Below are 23,597 nucleotides of genomic sequence, written 5' to 3' on the forward strand. Positions count from 1 at the left end.
GGAATTTTTCACTTTGTTTCAGTTCCAAGGATTCCCTGCACTTCGAATTCCAACCTACTTGACTATTTCTTTCGCTTCGAGCTTGACCCTCATCGCGCGTGTGTATAAGTAATTCTCAAATGGGTCTGTGTTGTTTCTGTGTTGAATGCGTTTTTCGTTCGTGGTTGTCGGCGTTATTTTTGAATTTGTATGATGATCGTTTCGCCAAGTTCGCCCCTTTAGATTTTTGACACCGAAATAGGATTTTCTCTACACATTACCAATATTACCTTCTCTCCTACACGCATACACACGCACCGAGTTGAATTGGACCGCTAACTTGAAGGCTCATGAAACAGGTTATTTAATGCTATAATTTGAACTAGGTGGAGCCAATACGTTGGGTTCCATTAAAGGGAGAAATTTTCCGCCCTCAGTAGTTATTTTTTGTTGATAATTTTATTGTTTACATATGCATAAATCAAAGGAGAGTGCAAGGGAGATTTTTATATCAAGGAGTAGTAGAGGTGAAAGATCCCCAAATTCTCAGGACTCCCGGTTTGCTGAGAGAAGGACTAAATTGATCCACCCACCCGTTGAAAGTCATTTTCATCTCCCTCTGAAGGAATACAAGCGCTCATCACTGTCAAATTTAATCTTGAAGCGGATGCTTACTTATCCGATTAAGCTCCAGCATGCATTGAAAAGATTTGGAAAGAGCAAAAGCTTGAAACTAGTTCTTGAAGGAGCTCGTGATCCAAAAGACAACGATGTTGTTGAGTCTTTTCGCCAATTGCTCTTTCTTGAAGGCCAGCTCCCAGGGAAGCACAATGACTACCATACCCTTTTGCGGTAGGTTTTGATGATAGCATTAGCTTGTTGATGAATAACCTGTGCCAATTGGAGACACGGCAAGAAGTCCCTCTTTCATTTGTAAAATGATCTATGCTAGTGGTCTTAGTTTGTAACATATTGTGATGTTTTGTTCCACCTCTTCTGATTGGTAAATTTTGTGCGTAACACTCTTTCATGATTTCAGGTTTCTGCGAATGAGGGACTATGATCTTGCTAGATCAAAAGATATGTTTTTGAAGTATCTCAAGTGGCGTGAGGATTTTCGAGTTGATGCAATTCCTAAGGTAAATCCAACAAAATTCTCATGGCAGTTTCTGGCAGAAATTATATGACTACCTATGGACAGGAATCACTGATCCTTCTTTTAACAGTTTTTTCAACTTGGGAAAAAAAAAAAAAAAAAAAAAGACAAACAAACAAATAAATCATTGAGGTAGCTCTTCCTCTTCTCTATATAATACTTAACTTAGCCTCTTCGAGATATGATACTGCCAACGGAGGTTATTGATTATCTGCATGAATCAGTGTGGGAGGAAGGGAAGCCGTGAAAGGAAAATTTTTTAAATGAATCAGGTGTCAACGTACTTTTTCTGTTTTAAGTAGCATGGTTGTGAAACAGTAATTACTTTAGTCATTGCAACTGGCTGATGGTACTCTATTGGGAATCCTTAGCTAACTGCATGATGAAGAACACATACACACTGGGACATTCTCTCTCTCTCTCTCTCTCTCTCTCTCTCTAACAGTATAGTTATGAATAAGATAGATTACCTGCATAATTCGAAAATATGGTGTGTGGATTGTGGAATCCATTGGTTTGTTGGTTTTTGTGTTGGACTCCACAATTCTTGGATTTAGCTTAGCTTGATAATACAGAAACTTAGAGATGAAACAAAATCTATAGAAGGAAGCTGAGATTGTGACACTGCTGCACTGTATGCATGGTCTTAAATTTCCACAAAATTGTCGGAATTTCCGTCCAAATTTTCAGTTTCCATCACCCTTGAAATTGAAATGGTAGTCGATTTCTATCTTGCATAATTTTCATTGAAATCTCAATGAATCATCTGAAGTTTATTGAAATCTCGATATTTTAGCAAAACTTGTCGAAATTTTAACTATACAATAAAATTTATTCAGAATTCAAATAAGAGATTTAGGAGTGAGTTAAATTTCTCTCTTAATTTATTTAATTTATTTTTATCGAAACAAAAGATTATTACAAGTGCTTTTGAAATTATATGAAAAAATAAACTTATAGCAATATTTTATTTAACCATTCATGTCTAATTGATCATTATATGTATAATAAATAATATTGAAATGATTATATTTGAATGATGTATAAATTTCATTTGTATTAACTAAATATATTTAATGTACATTATTTTACAAATATGCTTGTTACACATACTATATTACAACATTTCCACCTCATACACAACATAGATGTGTTTAACTTGCAATATAAGTCTGAAAACTTACATTATTATGTCTTTTAACCATTTCTAAACCTTCACAAATAATTTCATGCTTTACTACTGATTTCAATTATTTTTTCAAATTTAAATTGAAGTTGAGATCGAAATCAAAATTTTCATCAAAATTTCCATACTTTTGGAGCTTCAAAATTTGACTCAAAATTGAAATTTAAGACCTTGACCGTATGTATGAGAGTAGTGCTAGAGGGGAATGCAATGAGGATGTGGTTATGTGTGGCATTGGCACTACTATTATCTTACTATTCCCTTTCAAAGGTGAGGATTGAGTGATGTGATTATAATGAATTGTCTGTTAATGATTGTTAGAGGTTATATGTGTCTTTTAGTATTATTATTATTATTGAGTGTGTTAGTATGTTAATTAGTGAGAATTAGTATGGGTATTATTGTCATTGGAATGTATTTAAATTTGTATTATAAATAGAGGGAGAGACCTATCTTTAAGTTAGGTCATTCAATTTTAATCAAATCTTAATATGGTATCAAGAGCATGATCCTATCTAAACCCTATTTCCCTTAGTCGTTGCCGGAAAACACTATTCCTACAGTTGTTCTTTCCTAATCCACCTCCATCCCATCCTAAATCACAAACCAACCATATACTCATAATCACAACCACCCCCCCCCCCCCTGACGACCCACCCCACAAAACCTCATTGCCAAAGGGCCCCCATGTGCCAACCAAATGCCAGCAGGGCGACCCCACGCACCGACACATGGAGTAGTTTTGGCCACTTTTTTTTTTTTTTTTTCTTATGCCATGCTCTGATTCCTTCTTTAGACTATATTTTCTAGTTGTTAGGTCAGTTTTTTTGCTCAAAAATTCAACCTTTTTCGACCATGCACTCACGGTATTCCACTAATTTCTGTTCAAGATTTGTCAAGGCTTTCTTGTGAGTTTTTTGGAGCTGTGGCAGCGTTCATATCTTTAGTTGTGAGGCTGTGGCAGTTCTATATCTGTCGGTGAGTTGTTCACCTTGTCCGTGGTTGCATCATGTTGTGTAAAAATCCCCAAAATATGCACAACAGAATATATATATATTTGTGTAAAGAATCAAACAAACAATGCAACAATCTAAATGGTGAATATAGAACTATTCCACAACCACAGCAAGTACATAAAGCAATAACAATAAAAATGACACTAGGAATTACGTGGTTCTGTAATGCCTACATCCACGGCAGCAAACGACAAGGATTCACTATCTTCTTGTGTAAATTACAAGAACAATACAAGAACCCTCTCAATGATACTCTCAACCACAGTTGACTCTCTAGGCACACTATATACAACGTATTCTTTGTATACATAAGCCTCCTCAGAAATTTCCCTTTGAAACCCAATCGTATTAACGTCCATTTATTCAAAATTTAAAATCTGTGTTGACTATCCCAAGCCAAGTCATCGATAGTTTCAAGCATAATAGAAATACTACCTTGCTGCACTATTGCACCCAGATTTTCTTTGTGTTTTGCCTTTGAATGTGAGCCACAATTCACAACAAACTCCACCTTGGTGAACATATGCCCCTTAGGAGAAACCAAAAACATGAACCCGTTGCTCTACCTTGAACTTGGGACGTTAGGTTGGGACCGCCTCCCGTCTAGCAACTAGAGACAAACACCAAATCCAAGCAACTCCACTTGAACTTGCTGATAGCAGTTTCTGCTTCTACCATCAACTCCGATACAGTTGTACATGCAACAATTTGAGACTTCGTGCTATGCTTCCAACTAGACTTTCCCACAACAGTAAACACAAATGCTGTTGTAAGCCTTCTATCACCAAAGCCCCCTAAATAGTCTTCAACAAATCTCACAAATAATGGTCCACTCTATTGCCTGTCGAAACACCCCATTACATCATCATGAGGGACTTTTGACATATCCCGGACATCAAAGCCCATCCTTGGGTATCGAGCGGTAAACATTCGATAATGATTCTCCATAGAACCCCTTTGAGACGACAAACAAAGTCTCCCTGCATTTCCGTCCACAAAGTCTCCCTAAGATAACACCAATCTCCCTGCAGCTCTATCCATGCAAATCAGAAAACTAAGACCCTTCTTGGCCATACCCAACACATTCATGTCTAAACCTTTCAACAGAGTTCCCAACTGATAAGCCTCAGTCAAAACTTTTCTAGCCAATAACATGTCATTCACACACAATAGATACATCATCCCATTGTATCCTATCACCTTCTTCCACATTGGAAGACTCACCAACTCCCACACCTGGTTCTAATGCAATACCCCCATTTCTTCCAACATAACACTTATCCATCTATTTTTCCCTTTACTATGCATTGCAATTTGAAAAATAGAAGGAACCTTACCGCTGGTAGTAATGAATGCATAAAACACCTAAATGCCAAATTTATAGTTGAGTGGTGGTCTAATAGTGCATATGGACCCACCATGATCCTACGGGTCTCCCAACCTGAAACTCTCTGCAATATGATCAATGTCATCTCTACCCTAAGTCTGTTGCTTCACCTGCATCACATGTCCATTTATATCGTGATACTGTTGACCTGATATAGAATTCTCCACATTTCTGTCCTGAGTACCTAACTCCACCTGAATTACATGATTGTTATAGCCGCAGTTTTCTGACATTTGTTTCTCTTCCTTTACCTGAGTACGCTGTCCCATGACTTTCTAACCAAAAGTCATGTCCTCGATCACCCCTTTGTTTGCCATACAATCACCCAACTTGCACCTACTTTTCTTATACCCTTGAAAGATGTACTATCTAGAGATAACACTAAGCCTAGATCCTCCATCACTAGAATAGTGCATCAGTGGACATCCACTCACAACCAAGTAGTCTACCACAAAACTTGCTCACAACTTACCTACAACTCTCCCATCTAGCGATACCTTTGGTGATCGATCACACAAGAAATGCGTCATACTCACTAATTTCACCGAGAAGTACCCTACAAGCCCTGCAAATAACCTTCCCTGCTCACAAAATTCCTTGAACGAAACTAGTGTGCTCAGTCACAATGTCTGACCTGAGGATCTCTCTCTTGGTCCGGTACTCCATCTCAACCACAAGTTTAACTTGGTAAACATATCAGACTTGTGTCACATGAGATAAACCAAGGCCTTTTGTGATGCACCACAAAAAACATATGTCTACCCTGTGAAGCCATCCTCACCGGTCCCCAAACATTTGAATACATATAGTCACTTATATGCCTTAACCATATATGCCACAAAACATCTGACTTAGATTCTACAATTGCAGCTCCACCTACAACTGTAATACCCTACAGTGCATAGATATTTCCCGCTACCTTTTCTCCTTTCATCTCTATCAAGTCGCCTTCACATACTTTCATTTCCCCACTTTCAGACTTGTAACTATACCTGTTACAGTCTAAAGTGCCTAATAAAATTACATTCCTCTTTAGACCCAGTACATGCCTTACATCACATATGGTTCTTACAACACCATGATACATTTTGATTTTGACATTTCCATTACCAACTATTTTGCATGAAATATCATTTCCCATCAAAACACAACTAGTATTAACTAACTTATAGGTTTCGAACCATTTTCTATTTGATTTCATGTGATAAGAGCATTCGGTATTTAGGATCCAAAATTCATCCGTGAGGCACTTCAAACCCAATGAAACACATAGCATATCCCCATCATTGTATTCTAAATCTTCTTTCACTACACTTGCAAATTTTGACGAAACCTTAGACATTTATCGGCTTTCCAATTTTGGCCAAACTGATGCCGCAGAATCCTCATCCATGACGTGATATAACACGTCATCAGTCAAACATAGTCGGATGGTTGATACTGTCGTTGTTCCCAATTCATTCCAAGTCGCTTTATCCATGCTTTCCGGTTGAATTCTGTATAAGGTCTTCACCATGCCTTGCTGCACCAAAAGATCCTTCACCCTTCTCTACCACAAATCGAAATTCTCGGTTCCATCAAACTTGACAATGTCAAATTTTTAAGATGAAGATACAGAGGTCATTACAACAAACGCTCTGATACCAATTGTTGTGTAAAAACCCCCCAAAATATGCACAGCGGAATATATATATTTGTGTAAAGAAATAAACAAACAATGCAACAATATAAATGGGGAATACAGAACAATTCTACAACCACAGCAAGTACATAAAGCAATAACAATAACAATGACACCAAGAATTACGTGGTTCATCAATGCTTACATCCACGGGAGCAAACGGCAAAGATCTACTACAAGAACAATACAAGAACCCTCTTAATAATACTCTCAACCACACTTGACTCTCTAGGCACACTATATAAAACGTATTCTATGTATATATTAGCCTTCTCTGAAGTTTCCCCCCAAAACTCAACTGTATTAATGTCCATTTATTCCAAATTTGAAATCTACGTTGGCTATCCTGAGCCAAACCGTCAATGGTTTCAAGAAGAATAGAAATATTGCCCTAATGCATTGCTGCACCCATATTTCCTTCATTCTTTCCCTTAGAATGTGAGCCACATTTCACAACACGTCAGTGCTTCACATGGACTATGACTGTTCCGATTATTGATTGTTTTTCTTGTTTTTGGTGTGGTTGTTGTTTGTAAGTGTTGTGGCAGCGCTATAACCATCGTTGAGTTGTTCACCTCATCCATCATTGTGTCGGTGCTTCACATAGCTTGTGATTGGCCCGATTAGTTTTGATTGCTCTTCTTGTTTTTGGTGTGATTGCTGATTTTTGAGTGTTGGGATGGAACCTATGAATCCCAAAAACAATTTTCCTACATCGTTGCTGCAAATAACGACTCAAAAGTTGGATGGAAAAAACTATGTTCAATGGTCTAAAGTTGTTCAGATTTATTTAGTAGGATTAGGGAAATCTGACTACTTGCTCCAATCTGAGTCTTCTGATGAAAAGAGAAAAGGCGTGTGGGTTCAGGAAGATGCCTTGATTGTTTCCCTTTTATGGAATTTGATGGAGCCATAGATTGCACGAATGTGTATGCATCTAGATACGTGTAGGGAGATTTAGGATTATGTCAAACTTCTTTACTCCAATAAAATTATACGTATGTATGATTTATCCCAGTAGTAGTTTCAGTTACAACAAGGAGATAGGAGCATTGCAGATTATTTTGGAGACATGAAGAGTATTCATAAGGAGCTTAATGTCATGCAACCTATAACTGCCAACGTTTGTGAGATGCAGAAGCAGAGGGAGCAGATGAAAATTCTTCGTGTTCTAACAGACTTGCGACTTGATTTTGAGGCGATTCAGTTCTAGATACTCAGTAGTGCTAAGCTTCCATCATTTGCTTATGTTTGTTCTCATGTCCTTCGTGCTTCCTTTAGCACGCATTCTCCTATTCTTGCATCTGGCTCTGAGAGGACAGCCTTTGCTATACAAAGTGATTCTAGTTCTTTACCAAACAATCGCAAAAGTTATCGCAGCGGTTCACGTAGTCGTAGCAGTAGAAACGGACGAGGCAAAGGTATTCCTTGCAAGTGCACTCATTGTGGATGGAATAATCATGGTATTGAGCAGTGTTGGGATCTTCACAACAAACCTTTATGTGTTGCCAATGTAGCTGCCACTGACTTCATACCTTTGGGGGCAGCCAATGTAGCCACCACCGACTCCTCACCTTTGGAGTCGAGGGGGGCAACGTACTATCTCTATGTCAGAGGAAGAGTCCAAGTTCCGGCAATATGAAGCGTCACAACAAACTTCTCTTCCTATTGCATCTCTTGCCCAATCCGGTAAGCACACATTATGCATGTCACCAAGTACTTCTCGTCCTAGTCCTTGGGTTATAGACTTCGCTACCATTGATTATATCACACGTATACCTAGCTTTTTCTCCACTTTTCAATATCTTACAAATTTACCTTGTGTTACTCTTGCTGATGGATCCACTACTATAGTAAAGGGAATTAGGATGGTAAACCCCAATTCTTCTATTTCTCTTCCTTCGGTTTTATATATTCCCAAATTTCCTTTCATTTTTATGTCCGTTAGCAAAATTACTAAATCCATGATTTGTTCAATGACATTCTTCCCTGATTCTATGGTTATTCAGGATTTAAAGACAAGGAAGACGATTGGCGGATGGCATGAAGCTGGTGGACTTTATCACTTTGACCCACTATCCCGATCTACCGCCTACACTACTGCTGCCAAACCTTTTCAAATTCATCGTCGCTTAGGTCATCCTTCATTAGAAAAGTTAAAATGTCTTGTTCCTAGTTTGAGTTTTGTGTCTAGTCTTGATTATGAGTCTTGTCAGTTAGGAAAGCACCATCGTGTTTATTTTGCTTCCCAAGTCAATAAATGAGTTGAAAGCCCTTTTATGTTAGTTCATTCAGATGTATAGGGTCCTAGTAGGGTTATGTTCAAGTTGGGTTTTCGGTACTTTGTAACCTTTGTGGATGATTATTCAAGAATGACTTGGTTATATTTAATAAAAAATCATTCTAAGTTATTTCATATATTGTGTGCCTTTTGTTCTGAAATAGAGACTCATATTGGTTTTCCAATTTGACTACTTTGAAGTGATAATGCTAAAGAGTTTTTCAATGCACAAGTCACTACCTATATGGCTCGGTTTGGTATTGTTCATAAATCATCTTGTGCCCACACTTCTCAATAAAATGGGGTTGCAGAGCGGAAAAATAGACATCTTCTTGAATCACTCACACTTTAATTTATTAAATGCATGTACCTAAAGTGTTTTGGAGTGATGCTGCACTTACTGCTTGTTATCTGATCAACAGAATGTCATCCTCTATTTTTAGTAGTAAAATTCCCTATTCCATTCTCTTTCCTAATTCACCTTTATTTTCTCTTTCTCCTCATATATTTGGGTGTGTGTCCTTCTTTTATCAACTAACTCTTGGCGTGGATAAGTTGGATCCTCGTGCTACAAAATGTGTCTTTTTGGGCCACTTGTATACTCAAAAGGGATATCATTGTTATAGTCTTGTATTGCATTGCTTCTTTGTTTCTGCTGATGTTACCTCCTTTGAATCTACACCTTACTACACCTAGTCACTGACTGCTTCTAAGCTCAATGAGTCTCTTCCTTTGCCTAATCTTCCAGATTCTACATTGTTTTCCTTGCCCAACCAACCATTTGAGTCTCCATGTAGTTCAAGTCCTTCTCATCGCCTTGATCATCCTAAGTTATAGGTGTATTCATGATAGCGGCTCCAAGAAAGGGAGTCCCCTCTAGCTTCTACTACCACACCTTTGGTTTCCTCGTCTGATGATCATACTTCGCATGATGTTGATCCTCCTATTGTTGTTCGAAAAGGTAAACGCACATGTACTCAACAACCCTATTTCCAACAATGTTTCTTATGACTCCTTATTGCCCTCCTATTATTGTTTTGTCACTGCTTTATCATTTACTACCCTTCCTAAATCTGTTTAGGAAACCTTAGCCCATTTAGGATGGAGGGATGCTATGGTTGTTGAGACAAATGCTTTTAATGAAAATGGTACTTAGGACTTGGTACCTCTTCCTCCTGACATGTCTATGGTTGGTTGTCGCTAGGTTTACACTGTGAAAGTCAACCCTAATGGTTTTGTGGCTCATCTAAAGGCTCGTCTTGTTGCTAAAGGATACACTCAAGTGTATAGTTTGGATTATTCTGATTCTAATACTTGTTCCCCGATTGCCAAGCTTACATCAATACGTCTATTCTTCTCCCTAGCTACTACTTGTCACTAGCCTTTGTATCAATTAGATGTAAAAAATATCTTCTTGCATGGTGACCTTGAGGAGGAGGTTTATATGGAGCAACTACTTAGTTTTTTCGCTCAAGGGGAGTCAGGCTTAGTGTGTCGGCTCAAGAAGGCTTTATATGGTTTAAAATAGTCTCCTAGAGCATGGTTTGGTCATTTCAGTGTTGTAGCACTTGACTTTGGTCTTCAATGATGTGTTGTGGATCATTCCATGTTTTATTGTCATACTTCATCGGATAGGATCATTCTTTTTGTTTATGTGGATGATATTGTTATTACAGTTGATGATGATAGAGGTATTTAAAGTCTCAAACTTTTCTACAAACTAAGTTTTAGACCAAAGACTTGGGACCGTTGAAATACTTCTTGGGTATAGAAGTATTGAGATCTCATATCGAAACTTTTGTGTCACAAAGGAAATATGTTCTTGATCTGTTAGATGAAACTGGCTTGTTGGGATCTAAACTAGTTGATACACCCATGGATCCTAACAACAAGTTAATGCCAGATATGGGTGATTTGCTACCTAATCCTGGACAATACCAGAGGCTTGTTGGAAAGTTGAATTATCTCATAGTTACTTGGCCAGATATATCTTTTGCAACAAGTGTTATAAGTCAATTTCTAGATTCTCCAAGAATAAATCTTTGGGACGTAGTAATTTGCATCTTGATATATCTCAAAGGTGCACCTAGGAGAGGTCTTTTATATTGTGATCAGGCTCACACTTATATCCATGGATATACCGATGCAAATTGGGTTGGATTGCCTTCTGACCGAAGATCCACCACCAGGTACTGTATCTTGGTTGGTGGTAATTTCGTTTCTTGGAAAAGTAACAAACAAACTGTGGTGGCAAGGTCAAGTGCTGAATTGGAAAAATTGGGTTTTCGCATTCTTAGACTATGAAGTTGATATATAATAATCAAGTTGCTCTTCATATTGCCTCCAACCCGGTCTTTCATAAGCGGACAAAGCACATTGAAGTTGATTGCCACTTTGTTTAGGAGAAACTTGTGCAGAAGCTCATTACAACCGCTTATGTGAAGTTGGACATGCAGCTTTCTGATTTTTTTATTAAAGCATTGGAGGGGGGGGGGGGGGCTCGTGTTAGATTAATTTATAACAACCTGGGAGCTTATGACATTTATGCTTCAGCTTGAGGGTGAGTGTTAGAAGTTATATATGTCTTTTAATATTATTATTATTATTGAGTGTGTTAGTATGTAATTAGTGAGAGTTAGTAAGGGTATTATTCTCACTAGAATGTATTTAAATTTGTATTATAAATAGAGGGAGAGACCTACCTTCAAGTTAGGTCATTCAGTTTTAATCAAATCTTAACAATGATAAATAGATGTAAGGCTGCCCCCTGTTGAAGACAGCAAGAAGATTGCTGGAGCTAACAAGAAGCAGACTTTGGGGATAACTATGTGGAGTTCGATTCTTGCACAGAATGAATATCTTTCTTTAGGTTTTGAACCACAGATTAGCAGCTAAGTTGGTACTTGGTAGCACTTTTGTTGATGGTGTGCTGTCTGACAGGAAGCTTTAGTGGCGTTCATAATGCATGTAGAAGTTAGTGTTAACTAAGGAGTGCAATTGGGCATTCTCTAATCAGGAATGGACTTATTATGGAGCCCTTGTATTGTTTCCGAAATCCTTCTACAATCTAAAAGGGAAAGGTCAAATATAAAAGCATTCCGTGAATGAAAAGATCGAATGCACAAGCTAATTTTGATGTTCATGCTTGTCAGATGCCAAATTGAAAGTAAGAGTATATAGTGCAATCTTTTTAAGTACCAAATGCATAAAAATTATGGGGGAAAAAAGGCACCAAATTCTGAAATAGCATGGCTTGAAATTAAAATTTATAGATATAACTGTAAACATTATCTTTTACAGTTTAAGTACTTCTGCTAAAAACCATTTATCAAAATCTGCACGTGTATGTGCATACACACTTTGGCCCCTCCACTATGATTTCTAGATCCATCACTGGATCCACTTGTATTATGATGTCTGTATCGAGGAATGTCCACTTCAAATTAAAATTTCCCTGGATAGATGTGTTCACTAGCACTATCATCTTGCTATCTTTATCTGGCAAGCATCACCAAATATGTTTATATATTATATATATGATCTTTTTATAGGGAGGCCTATAATTATGTTATATGTCCAATTAAGGGAATCTGTATTGGAAAGTCAAGGTTACAAAATGAACTTAGACCATTAGAAATCACATAATAGATTGTACATTTGTGGATTTTCAAATTTATCTATGGATAAACAATAGTTGAGCTATGAAGTTCAATGCCCCAGAAGATTTTAGATTCCTCACAATGTGTTCTACATGTTAAAGGGCCAATAATAATTTACAGTGTGGTAGCACAGACTTGTTGATTTCCTGGCTGTGATTCCATGTACTTACTTTTCGTAGGTGGATGTTTAGGATGTTGTTATTCTATTACTATATTCTGTGAGGAATTGTGTTGTGGGTCATATCTACTTCAAGCAGGTGTGTATTTTACACAAAACTCTTATAATAATTTCCAGAATCTCCACATTTCGCATGACATGAATTCGTATATTGGGTACTATCTTCGTGATGTCTTATTTGAATTTCTTTTAGTTTTACAAAAATGTTTTCATCATTGGACTGACACATAATCGTTTCTTCTCTTTGGCTACACAATGATCTCCCTGTAAAGGTCAGTACTGTCTTGCCTACACACGCACAAATACATGCACAAAATATTTATGTTTAGATTTGCTTTACTTTTATCTTATCAAGTCCACAAGTTTTCTTTTGTTTTTTTTTGGATTCATTTGTTTCAATATAATTTAGGAATTGAACTTCAAGGAATATGTGGAGGTCAAAAAATACTATCCTCATGGGTTTCATGGAGTGGATCGATATGGTAGACCACTGTACATTGAAAGGATTGGGATGGTAGATCTTGATGCCCTCCTGCAAGTAACTACCATAGAGAGATTTGTCAAGTATCATGTGTCTGAACAAGAGAAAACATTGGACTGGAGATACCCTGCATGTTCAATTGCAGCTAAGAGACATATAGCTTCCACCACAAGTATTTTAGACGTGAAAGATGTGGTGAGCATTTATGAATGTTCCTTTCTCTATTGCTAACTTAGCAATTGATCAGAAGTCCCTTGCCATCAGAAGGTGTCAATTTCCATTAGTGAAATATTTGTGCAGCTCATTTTTCAATCTTTATATAATGTTGCTTCCACTTATCCAAAGTTTTGATTTCATGGTCCAGTGCTCTGCTTGATATATGCTAATATATACATTGAATGTGATTATGATGTCTACGGACTACAGAACTGTTATGCTTGTTAGTTGGCAATGCTAGTCATTAGAAAACTTAGTTTGGCATTGGAGCTGTTAAGTATGGGAAATAGTAGATTAGGAATGTTTTTTTAATGAAAGATATGTCTTGGCAACTCATTATTGGCTGTCATTTTATGACTAGTGGATCTTAATTACTTGAATTACTAAATTGGACACTGTATTAGTGTTTGGGAATGTGATTTATTAGCATCTATCGATAAGATGAAGCCTATCTTACACTACAATTGCTGTTGATTTCTTTATGTCTTATTTAAGATCCACATAGGAACAACCATGATCTTAAATTTCTACAAGACTGTTGAAATTTTCAGAGAAAATTTCTGCTGTCCACCACCCTTGAAATTGAGATGGCAGTCAATTTTTGCCGAAATTTCCAGAATAATCTGAAACTTATTGAAGTCTTTGAAATTTTAAAGGAATTTTCCAAAATTTTGACTATGGAGCAAAATTTCCTTGATATTAAAATTTGAGATTCTAAACCCAAATTTGAAATTTCTCTCTTAATAATTCTTCTAATTTATTGAAAATAAAGGATATTACAAGAAATATATGAATAATAAATTTCAAAATTTTGATGAAATTTTATGAAAATTTAAGGTTAGATATTAGCTACAAAATTTTGTTCAAATTTTTATTTAAAAATGGATGTGTTTACCCTAATTTAACTGATTTATAAATTTCATTATTATTAACTATTACTTTTATACGTTTAATATGATTATCATATTGCAGATACTGCATCTTATACACAACGTACTTGTCATTGATGTATTTTATTGACAATATTTTGCTTAGAAATCTTGCATTATTATGTCAATTATTTTTGAAGTTTTAGATAAATTTTTTGTGCTTTACTACTAATTTTCATCATGTTTTAAAATCAAAATCGAGATTAACATTGACATTGAGTTGTTGAAATTTCTGTACCTTTGAAGTCCCAAAATTTTAGTGGAAATCAAAATGTAAAACCTTAGGAACAAAGATTTGTTGACTACTGAATTAGATATAATATTTTGTTCATCTGGATACTTTTTGTACATTTTTCCCCAAGGTTCCAAAGGGGTTCAAAAAATCACAATTAATTGATAGTATTAGTGCTTGCAATATGTGGCTACGAATGTTTGCAGTCAACTGAAGTTCCTTCTCATGCGCACAAAGAAAAAAAAAATATTTTACTTCAAAAATTTGAATGGCAGGTTAAGTTCCATAATATTCTTTAAGATTCACATTTAGTGAAAGAGAGGGAGAGTTTTTTAAAAGAAGACAGAAGGATGAGGGGGAACTAATTATGCTCTTTCAGGAATGTAGTTGTCTTGGAACATTCATCTTTCAACCATAAATTATTAATTACTTCTAGAAAAATTTTCATTATTTGAAACTAAATATTCTTCTTTGAATAGGGAGTTTCTAATTTCTCTAAACCTGCAAGATATCTCTTTATGGAGATTCAGAAGATTGATAGCAATTACTACCCCGAGGTATGTCAAACTTCATTATTCTCTTTTCATTTTTATTTTAGTTTATTTATTTATTTTTGCTGGACAATCAGAAGGTTGACTGCAATTAGTACCCCGAATCCCAAACCTGTAAGGTAGGAATGGGGTCAATATTGTTATAGCCCCTTGAACATCTCGAATCTTCCTGCCCTGATTAAGAGCATCATGCTCTTGTTGGGATTTTCTACAAAAACTTCATGGCGAGCTCTATGAATGAGGTGAGTACTGAATGGTATGTTGTTTTTTTGTCCCACATTGGTAGAATAGTTCCGCGTTAATATAAAATGTTGTTTTCAATTTTTTATATTATTTGTCCCATATTGGAGAGATGTGTTTTTTGGACTTAAGGTTGAAGTTATATAAAGAGTTCAACTCTTCATTTGTAAAACATACCTCAAAGTTGTACTTTATCAAGAAGTAGTGGATTGATCATCGGCGCTCGAGAACGTAGATAATTCTATACCGAGCCTCGTAAATTTCTTATCTTATTCTTTTTATTGTTTTATTATTAGTTTCTGCATTACTTTAATTTCTTATATATTCAATAACAATAGTTGTAATATTGGTGTTTGGCACAAGTGGGGTGACTGACACAACAATTGGTATCAGAACTAGGTTGAATAGTGTTGATACAGAAGTGTTCCTTTGTTAGGATCCTTGATTCCACGTTTGATGCCTAAGAAAGACCTTGTCTAAACGAGTGCTCAAAGACCATTGTGGCTCAGTCGCTCCCTGGAGGTCAGCCTGATCAAAGTGGAATTTCATAAGATAAAACAGAGTAGACACAGTTGGTACATACTATTCATCCTAGTTCTTTTGCTTTGTTGGTTGCTATTGAATATATAGAAGATGGCAGAAACTAGTACAGCAGTAGAAGAAACATTGTCCACACAAACTCCAACCCCTTCAGCTTCGACATCATCATCGAAGACGATAGCTAATGCTCAGTTTGAGGTAGAGAAATTTGATGGTATTAATAATTTTGGTATGTGGCAATGTGAGGTGATGGACATGTTGTATCAGCAAGAACTAGAGATTGCTTTGGATGATAAACCAAAAGATATGGGTGATAGGGTTTGGGAAAAGATCAATCGTCAGGCATGTGGTACAATTCATCTGTGTCTTGCCAAAAATCAGAAATATTGTATTATAAGGGAGACATCTGCAAAAAAATTATGAAAGACATTGGAAGATACATTTATGACCAAGAGTCTGGAAAATCGGTTTTATTTGAAAAAGAAATTTTTTCGCTTCCAGTATCAACCAGGTATTTCAATTAATGACCACATAAATGCTTTTAAAAAAATTTTGGCTGATTTGTTAAATTTGGATGAAAAGGTGAAAGATGAGGATAAAGTCATATTGTTACTGAATTTTCTCACTGATGAGTATGAACATTTGACCACCACTTTATTGTATAGGAAAGATAAAGTTACTTATGATGCTATTTGTACTGCATTGATTAGTACTGAATGCAGAAAGAAGGATCAGAAGGTCCATAAGGAAACAGAAGAAGCACTAACAATAAGGGGACGTTCTCAGAATTGTATGCCCGAAAGGAAGAGTAAATCTCATTGGAGGAGTAAATCTCACGGGAGACCTGCTAAAGATGAATGCACTTTTTTTCGTGAGAGAGGGCATTGGAAGAAAGATTGCCCTAAATTACAGTAGAAGAATAAAGGAAAAGCACATTCTAATGCCAATATAGCCAATGATGATGGAAGTGAGTTAGATTTTTCTCTTGTTGGAACATCTTCGTCACATTATTTTGGTGAGTGGATTTTGGATTCTAGTTGTTCCTATCACATGTGTCCCAATAAGGAATGGTTTTCTAATTTTGAAGAATTAGATAGTGGGGTTGTTTTTATGGGAAATGATAATACTTGTAAAACAACTGGAATAGGATCAATACAGTAGAAATGTCAAGATGGAACTATTAAGACCTCAACTGATGTTAGGTATGTTCCAAGCCTAAAGAAGAATCTAATTTCATTGGGTGCCTTAGAATCTAAAGGGTTCACTATCACTTTGAAAGATGGAACCTCAAAGATTAAATCAGGTGTGCTAGTGGAGATGAAAGGAATAAGGAAAAATAACTTGTATTATTTACAAGGTAGTATAGTTATTGGCTCAGCAGCTGTTGTTTCTGAGAAAGATGTAGGTTCAGATACAACCAGGTTATGGCATATGCGATTAGCACATGCAGGAGAAAAATATTTACAATAATTAGCTAAGCGAGGTTTGTTAAAGGGTGCAAAAGTGTGCAAACTTGAATTTTGTGAGCATTGCATTCTAGGAATACAAACTAGAGTGAAATTTGGCATAACAATCCACCAGACTGAAGGTATTTTAGACTACATTCATACAAATGTATGGGGGCCCACAAAAACGGCTTCGTTAGGTGGTTTGCATTATTTTGTCACTTTTTTTTTATTTTTCTAGAAGAGTTTGGGTTTATTCTATGAAGCATAAAAATGAAGTGTGTGATATTTTCCTTAAGTGGAAAAAATTAGTTGAAACTCAAACTGACAAAAAGATTAAACGGCTCAGATCAGATAATGGTGGTGAATACCCAAGTGACCCGTTTATGAAGATATGTCAGGATGAAAGTATTGCTCGACAATTCACAGTTCGAAATACAGCACAGCAGAATGGGGTGGTAGAGTGCATGAATTGGACTTTGCTAGAGAAAGTTCGATGTATGTTGTCTAATGCTGGGTTAGACAAAAGGTTTTGAGCTGAGGCTGTTAGATATGCGTGTCATCTCATCAATTGTCTACCATCATCTGCAATAGGGGGAAAAACATCCTATGAGATATGGTCTGGAAAGCCTGCTAGTGATTATGATTATTTACATATATTTGGTACTATGACTTATTATCATGTTAAAGAATCTAAGTTGGATCCAAAAGCCAAGAAAGCAATATTCTTGGGGATAAGTGCAGAAGTCAAAGGATACTGTCTTTGGTGTCTAGAGACGAAAAAAATGATTTTAAGTAGAGATGTAACTTTTGATGAACTTGTGATGATAAAGAAAACAATACGCAAGGAGTCACGAGTTGAAGAGAAGACCAATAGTACTCAACAACATATGGAGGTTGAGACAATTTTGGGAAACCCAGTGAGAAATGAGACTACACAAGGTAACTCTCCAGTTACGATGGGGAATAGTGTATAAGAAGAGGAGATTTCAATTCGAGAATCTTCACAGCAACAAGAATCAATTGTTTCTCAAAAGCCAAGACGAGAAATTCGAAAACCTACTTGTTATACTGATATGGTGGCCTATGCACTTCTAGTTGTGGATGATAATGTTCTTAACACTTTCAAAGAAGCAATGAGAAACTTTGAATTAGACAAGTGGAAAAGAGCAATAGATGAAGAAATGCAGTCGCTTCATCTAAATAAGGCTTGGGAGCTAGCCCAGCTGCCCAAGGGTAAGAAAGCAATTGGTTGCAAATGGGTTTATGTAAAGAAAGAAAGATTTCTAGATGCAAATAATGTTCGCTTCAAAGTTAGATTGGTAGCTAAGGGCTACGCACAGAATGAATGCATTGATTATAATGAGGTATTTTCTCCAGTTGTTAAACATTCTTCCATTCGAATTTTGTTGGCTTTGGTAGCACAATTTGATCTTGAACTAGTTCAACTCGATGTACAAACTGCATTTTTATATGGTGATTTAGAAGAGGAAATCTATATGACTCAGTCAGATGGATTTCAGGTTGTTGGAAAAGAACATTGGGTATGTAAACTTGGTAAATCGTTGTATGGTTTAAAACAGTCTCCAAGATAGTGGTACAAATGATTTCATCAGTTTATGATGGGTTAGAAATACATCAGAAATAAACATGATCATTGTGTTTATTTTCGCAGACTACAAAATGGATCTTTTATATATTTAGTCTTGTATGTTGATGATATGTTGATAGCTTCAAAGAATAGGGAAGAAATCAACAAATTGAAAAGTCAGTTAAATCATGAGTTTGAGATGAAAGATCTTGGTGAAGCAAAAAAGATATTTGGCATGGAGATACGTAGAAACAGAATGAGAGAAAGAGTTAGTTTGTCTCAGAAACAATATTTGAAGAAGGTAGTATAGAGTTTTGGCATGTCTGAGCAGTCAAAACCAGTAAGCACTCCTCTTGCTCCTCATTTCAAACTTAGTGCGGCTTTATCTCCTAAATCAGATGAGGAACGTAAGTATATGTCACAGGTTCCTTATGCAAGTGCTGCTGGTAGTCTGATGTATGCAATGGTTAGTACTAGACCTGATATTTCACAAGCTATTAGTATGGTGAGAAGGTATATGCATTATCCGGGTAAAGGACATTGGCAAGCTGTGAAATGAATTTTGAGATATATTATGAATACGATTGATGTTGGTATAGTATTTGAGAAAAATAATACTATTGATTAACGTGTTGTTGGATATGTAGATTCTGATTTTGCAGGTGATTTGGATAAACGTCGATCAACTATTAGATATGTTTTTACATTTGCTAATGGTCCAGTGAGTTGGAGGTCTACCTTACAGTCTACCATTGCCTTGTATACAACAGAAGCAGAGTACATGGCAGCTTCAAAGGCTGTTAAGGAAGCTATTTGGTTGCAAGGTTTACTTGAAAATTTGGGAGTTGTTCAGAAGCACATTGTTGTGTTCTGTGATAACCAGAGTGCTCTTCATTTGACAAAGAACAAAGTCTACCATGCACGAACGAAGCATATCGACGTTCGGTTTCATTTTATGCGTGATATTATTGATGGAGGTAAGATACTTCTTCAGAAGATTGCTACAACTGGAAATCCCGCAGATATGTTGATCAAGATTGTGACAACAATCAAATTCAAACATTGTTTGGACTTGATCAATATCATGCAAGTCTGAATAATTTTGGAAGGCATCGATGATGTGGAACTCTAGAAAATGTTGGTGACTGAAAAATTTGTTGAATTTATCGTCAAGGTGGAGATTTGTTATTTTTTTGTCTCACATTGGTAGAATAGTTCAACATTAGTATAAAAGGTTGTTTTGAATTTTTTATATTATTTGTCCCACATTGGAGAGAAGTGTTTTTTGAACTTGAGGTTAAAACTATATAAAGAGCTTAACTCTTCATTTGTAAAACATACCTCAAAGTTGTACTTTGTCAAAAAACAGTAGATTGATCATCGGCACCCGAGAATGTAGGTAATTCTATACCGAATCTCGTAAATTTCTTGTTTTGTTCTTTTTATTGTTTTATTATTAGTTTCTGTACTACTTTAATTTCTTATATATTCAATAGCAATAGTAGTAGTATTAGTGTTTGGCACAAGTGGGTGCCCGGCACAACATGGTTGGTATGTTGCAAATAGAGACTTGGAAGAGCCCCCAGACACAACTGTAGATATGGCTCTGGATAAACCCAAGCCACTTTAAGCTTTCTATAAGTGCAACTTATCAAAAACTTAACAGTTGTATTTTCCTTAAAAGGAAAACTCTAGCAAGTTATATGGCATGCTGTAGCTCTTATAATGGAGGAATCTGCTTTTCCAGCTATTTTTGCCGAAGAAAGATTTAGATGAGTACAGGTGCACCTTTCCAGATTATAAATAAATAAGCAAAGAAGAGGACATAATGTAGGCCAGACGTATGTTTTCCATCATGGGGTCGGCCCTTTGATGCATTCTTTTATTTCATGGGCATCTTTGGTGACACTATGTTATCTCAAGTGTCATTCTGAAGTTACTGGTTTGCTTGATTTGTTTATTGTTTATTTGCAGTTCTTGGGTGCATTTCATAGTTCTTTTTCTAAAACATCTTCACTTGGAATTTTTTTTTTTTTTTTTTTTTGAATTACTAGAGCTGCCTTATGATTAGTGCACAACAAACTTAGTATCTTTGTCATTTTTGTCCCTTAATATTATTTTAGATTTAAATTACAGCTGAGGGGGAGAATCAATATATTAACTATGAGATTGGGCATTATCTTTACCCAAATGTTAAATGTTTGTGTGGATGTGATGTGAGAGGGAGATTGAAGGATATGGGAGTTGAAATTACTTATTACCGTATTTTTAAAAACTTCAACCCCAAGATTCGAGGGGTCTAATGCATTATCCATTTTTATGGAAAAATGTGTAAGTTGGCAGCACCAATAAAAGCATAGGTTTCCTTTATCAGAACAGTTTAGAGATACCTTCTAGGAGAACTTTAATTGTTGATGGGATGCCCCGCCATGACCAACCTCCAGAAATCCAAAACATGTCAATAGTGTTAAATAATATAAAACCTATAGCTATTAAACTTTTCATGTGTTTTAAAGGATTAGTTTTCTTTAAGTCATATCTGTTGGAGACAAGTAGTCTTTCATTGTCTAGGATCGATCCATCTCTTCAACAGAATACAAGGAAACATCGATCAACTTGGCATTATATTATGTAAACTGAATTTATTTTTTACCCGTTTAATTATGTATTCAGTGGTAAGTGAGACAATTCACCACTATTCCAACCTTCTCCTTTTTCCCCCATAAAGGCTCTTGATTTGACAAAACCACTGAAATAGATTTTTCAATCCATGACCATTTACCTTGAGTTTTGTCTCTGTTTAAATATCCAGTTTAGTCATTTAAGTTCAATTAAGTTTATTAGAGACATCAGGATTCTATGGGTTTTTATTAAACATATGAAGCTTTCTACTGAAGGCTTTTTTTACCTGTTCTGATCTCACCAAGTGGTTTTTTATTACGCACCATTGCACTGGTCGGTTGCCGATGTAAACTTCCTACGTACGTGTTTGATTTGTTTGACCCCTAGTCATGTTGATTGATGTATGTATCTACATAATATTTATTAAATTTCGTCCATTTATATTCTTGCAGACTCTTCATCGACTCTTTATAGTGAATGCTGGATCTGGATTCAGGTTTCTTTGGAAAGCACTCAAGACATTCCTTGATGCACGCACATTGGCAAAGATTCAAGTATGCTAAAGCTAACATTGTTGTGGTTTCCTGCCAGAGAACAACAGCTTAGTATTTTCATTTGAACTATTTAAGATTTTAATCTCAGGTCCTGGGATGCAACTACTGGAATACTTTGGTTGAAGCTATTGATCCAAGGTACTAATTTGTTGCATGTCTCTATGTGTCTGCATAATAGATGATAATTTGGGCTACTACAATTTGTTATTCATTTCTACAGTAACTTGCCAATTTTCCTGGGTGGAAACTGCACCTGTTCTGACTACGGGGGTTGCCTGTTTAGCGACAAGGGACCCTGGAATGATCCAGAAATTACAGAAATACTTCAGGTGAATGTTTTGGTGCAATGAGAAACTTTTGGACCTTCTTCTGCAACTTATGATGGAGCAAAGCTTAACCTGAGATGGATGTCACATCTATTTCTTACAGGGAATTTTCAATAATGAAGAGTGCTGCATAGCAGAAAATGGTGGCATGGCTTTAGAAGAAGCCTTGGTGTGTAATATAGCAAGCATCTTTCTCTTTATGAGATTCGAGATATATTTTAATTTCCTCGCTTAATATTTTGTGATATGGTTTGGTCATTCTAAGCCTTGCAACTAATGGCTGCTTCTGCCATTCTCTTGATTGTCTTGGCTTGCTGAATGCCTTGAGGTCTCGAAGTTCTTAATGCGAGACACACACTTCTATGCATCTAATAATCATTGATGAAAACAAAGCTATTGCATGTATGATGAAGGGATTTTTCCTTCATTTTCTTTTCCTTTTCATGAATAAGTGGCGGAGTTGCTGATGCTGGTTCCCCTATCACCAGCATTTTACATGATTGTTGAAATTTCTGGGAAGTACTCTTGCCAGACAAGTGAACTCTGTTCTTTATAAATCACTTCTTGACATCTATCCCACCATGTATACTGTATAAGTAAACTCTGTTCTTTATTAGAATTTCACTTCCCACAAGCTTTTCTATTAAGTTCTAAATCCATTTAATGCAGGACGATATTCGAATCAAAGATCCAAGGAGTGAGGGACAAGAGGATCAAGTGCAGCGTACCGAAGTAAAGTATTTTGACAAGACTATTCCGCTTAAGGTACAGGCATTTGAAGCTGCACTTATGGACACCAAAACTGTGAGTTGTATGCATATTTATCCATTTTTGTGGCTGCCTGCAAAAATCCCATGCAAATTATATTGTTAAATCTTGGTATGACAGAAGATCCAAGCATTGGAAGCTGCACTCGAGGAGACCAAGGTGGTAAGTTTCAACATATATATATATATATATATATATTTGCTTTGTTTATTTTTTTAGTCGTTGGGAATTGCTTTTCTTTGTTGACAATCTCAATCAAATGTTCTTTATTAAGCTTTATCTCTCATTTATTTGATCTCAGGTCTTGAGAGGACTTGCAGAGAGTATAGATGACCTAAACAAATGGCAGTCCAGTGCATAAAGCTTTGGCGTATATGGAGTGCAGGGAAGGGGTGGACCATACTAAGGAATTAAAATTATTGTCAAGCAGAACTCAGCTTATTTTAGTAAAACTGAAGTTCCCTCTCCTTTTTTTTTTATAAATGGATGTGGGAGTGTGTAATAAATTTTCAAATATGATCATTATATTTATGCTTCACTGCCAAGAAGCCGTATAATAAGAAAAGCCAATGTTACAAA

At 36.1% G+C, this 23,597-nt stretch overlaps 1 protein-coding gene across 2 annotated transcripts; it reads left to right on the forward strand.

Moving 5' to 3' along the window:
• Positions 1-137: 137 nt before the first annotated feature.
• Positions 138-23,597, forward strand: LOC131164294 (phosphatidylinositol/phosphatidylcholine transfer protein SFH11). 2 transcript variants are annotated; one of them, XM_058121379.1, is made up of 12 exons: positions 138-338; positions 467-831; positions 1,019-1,118; positions 12,933-13,199; positions 14,861-14,938; positions 21,823-21,924; positions 22,013-22,062; positions 22,145-22,253; positions 22,354-22,419; positions 22,920-23,054; positions 23,139-23,180; positions 23,320-23,597. In XM_058121379.1, exons 1-12 carry the CDS (start codon positions 330-332, stop codon positions 23,377-23,379), a joined length of 1,383 nt encoding a protein of 460 aa, XP_057977362.1. In that variant the 5' UTR covers positions 138-329; the 3' UTR covers positions 23,380-23,597. The 2 variants fall into 2 exon arrangements, with proteins under 2 accessions (XP_057977362.1, XP_057977361.1); XM_058121378.1 differs by having other exon boundaries at positions 139-831.

This window comes from Malania oleifera, chromosome 9, assembly GCF_029873635.1.
Source record: "Malania oleifera isolate guangnan ecotype guangnan chromosome 9, ASM2987363v1, whole genome shotgun sequence".
Classification (NCBI taxonomy): Eukaryota; Viridiplantae; Streptophyta; class Magnoliopsida; order Santalales; family Ximeniaceae; genus Malania; species Malania oleifera.

Excerpts from the sequence above, each read along its gene's own strand:
- LOC131164294 (XM_058121378.1), top strand. The coding sequence starts at position 452 with ATGCATAAATCAAAGGAGAGTGCAAGGGAGATTTTTATATCAAGGAGT. Across the intron at positions 21,925-22,012 it reads GCACATTGGCAAAGATTCAA|GTCCTGGGATGCAACTACTG; the intron begins GTATGCTAAAGC and ends TTTTAATCTCAG. Across the intron at positions 23,181-23,319 it reads CACTCGAGGAGACCAAGGTG|GTCTTGAGAGGACTTGCAGA; the intron begins GTAAGTTTCAAC and ends ATTTGATCTCAG.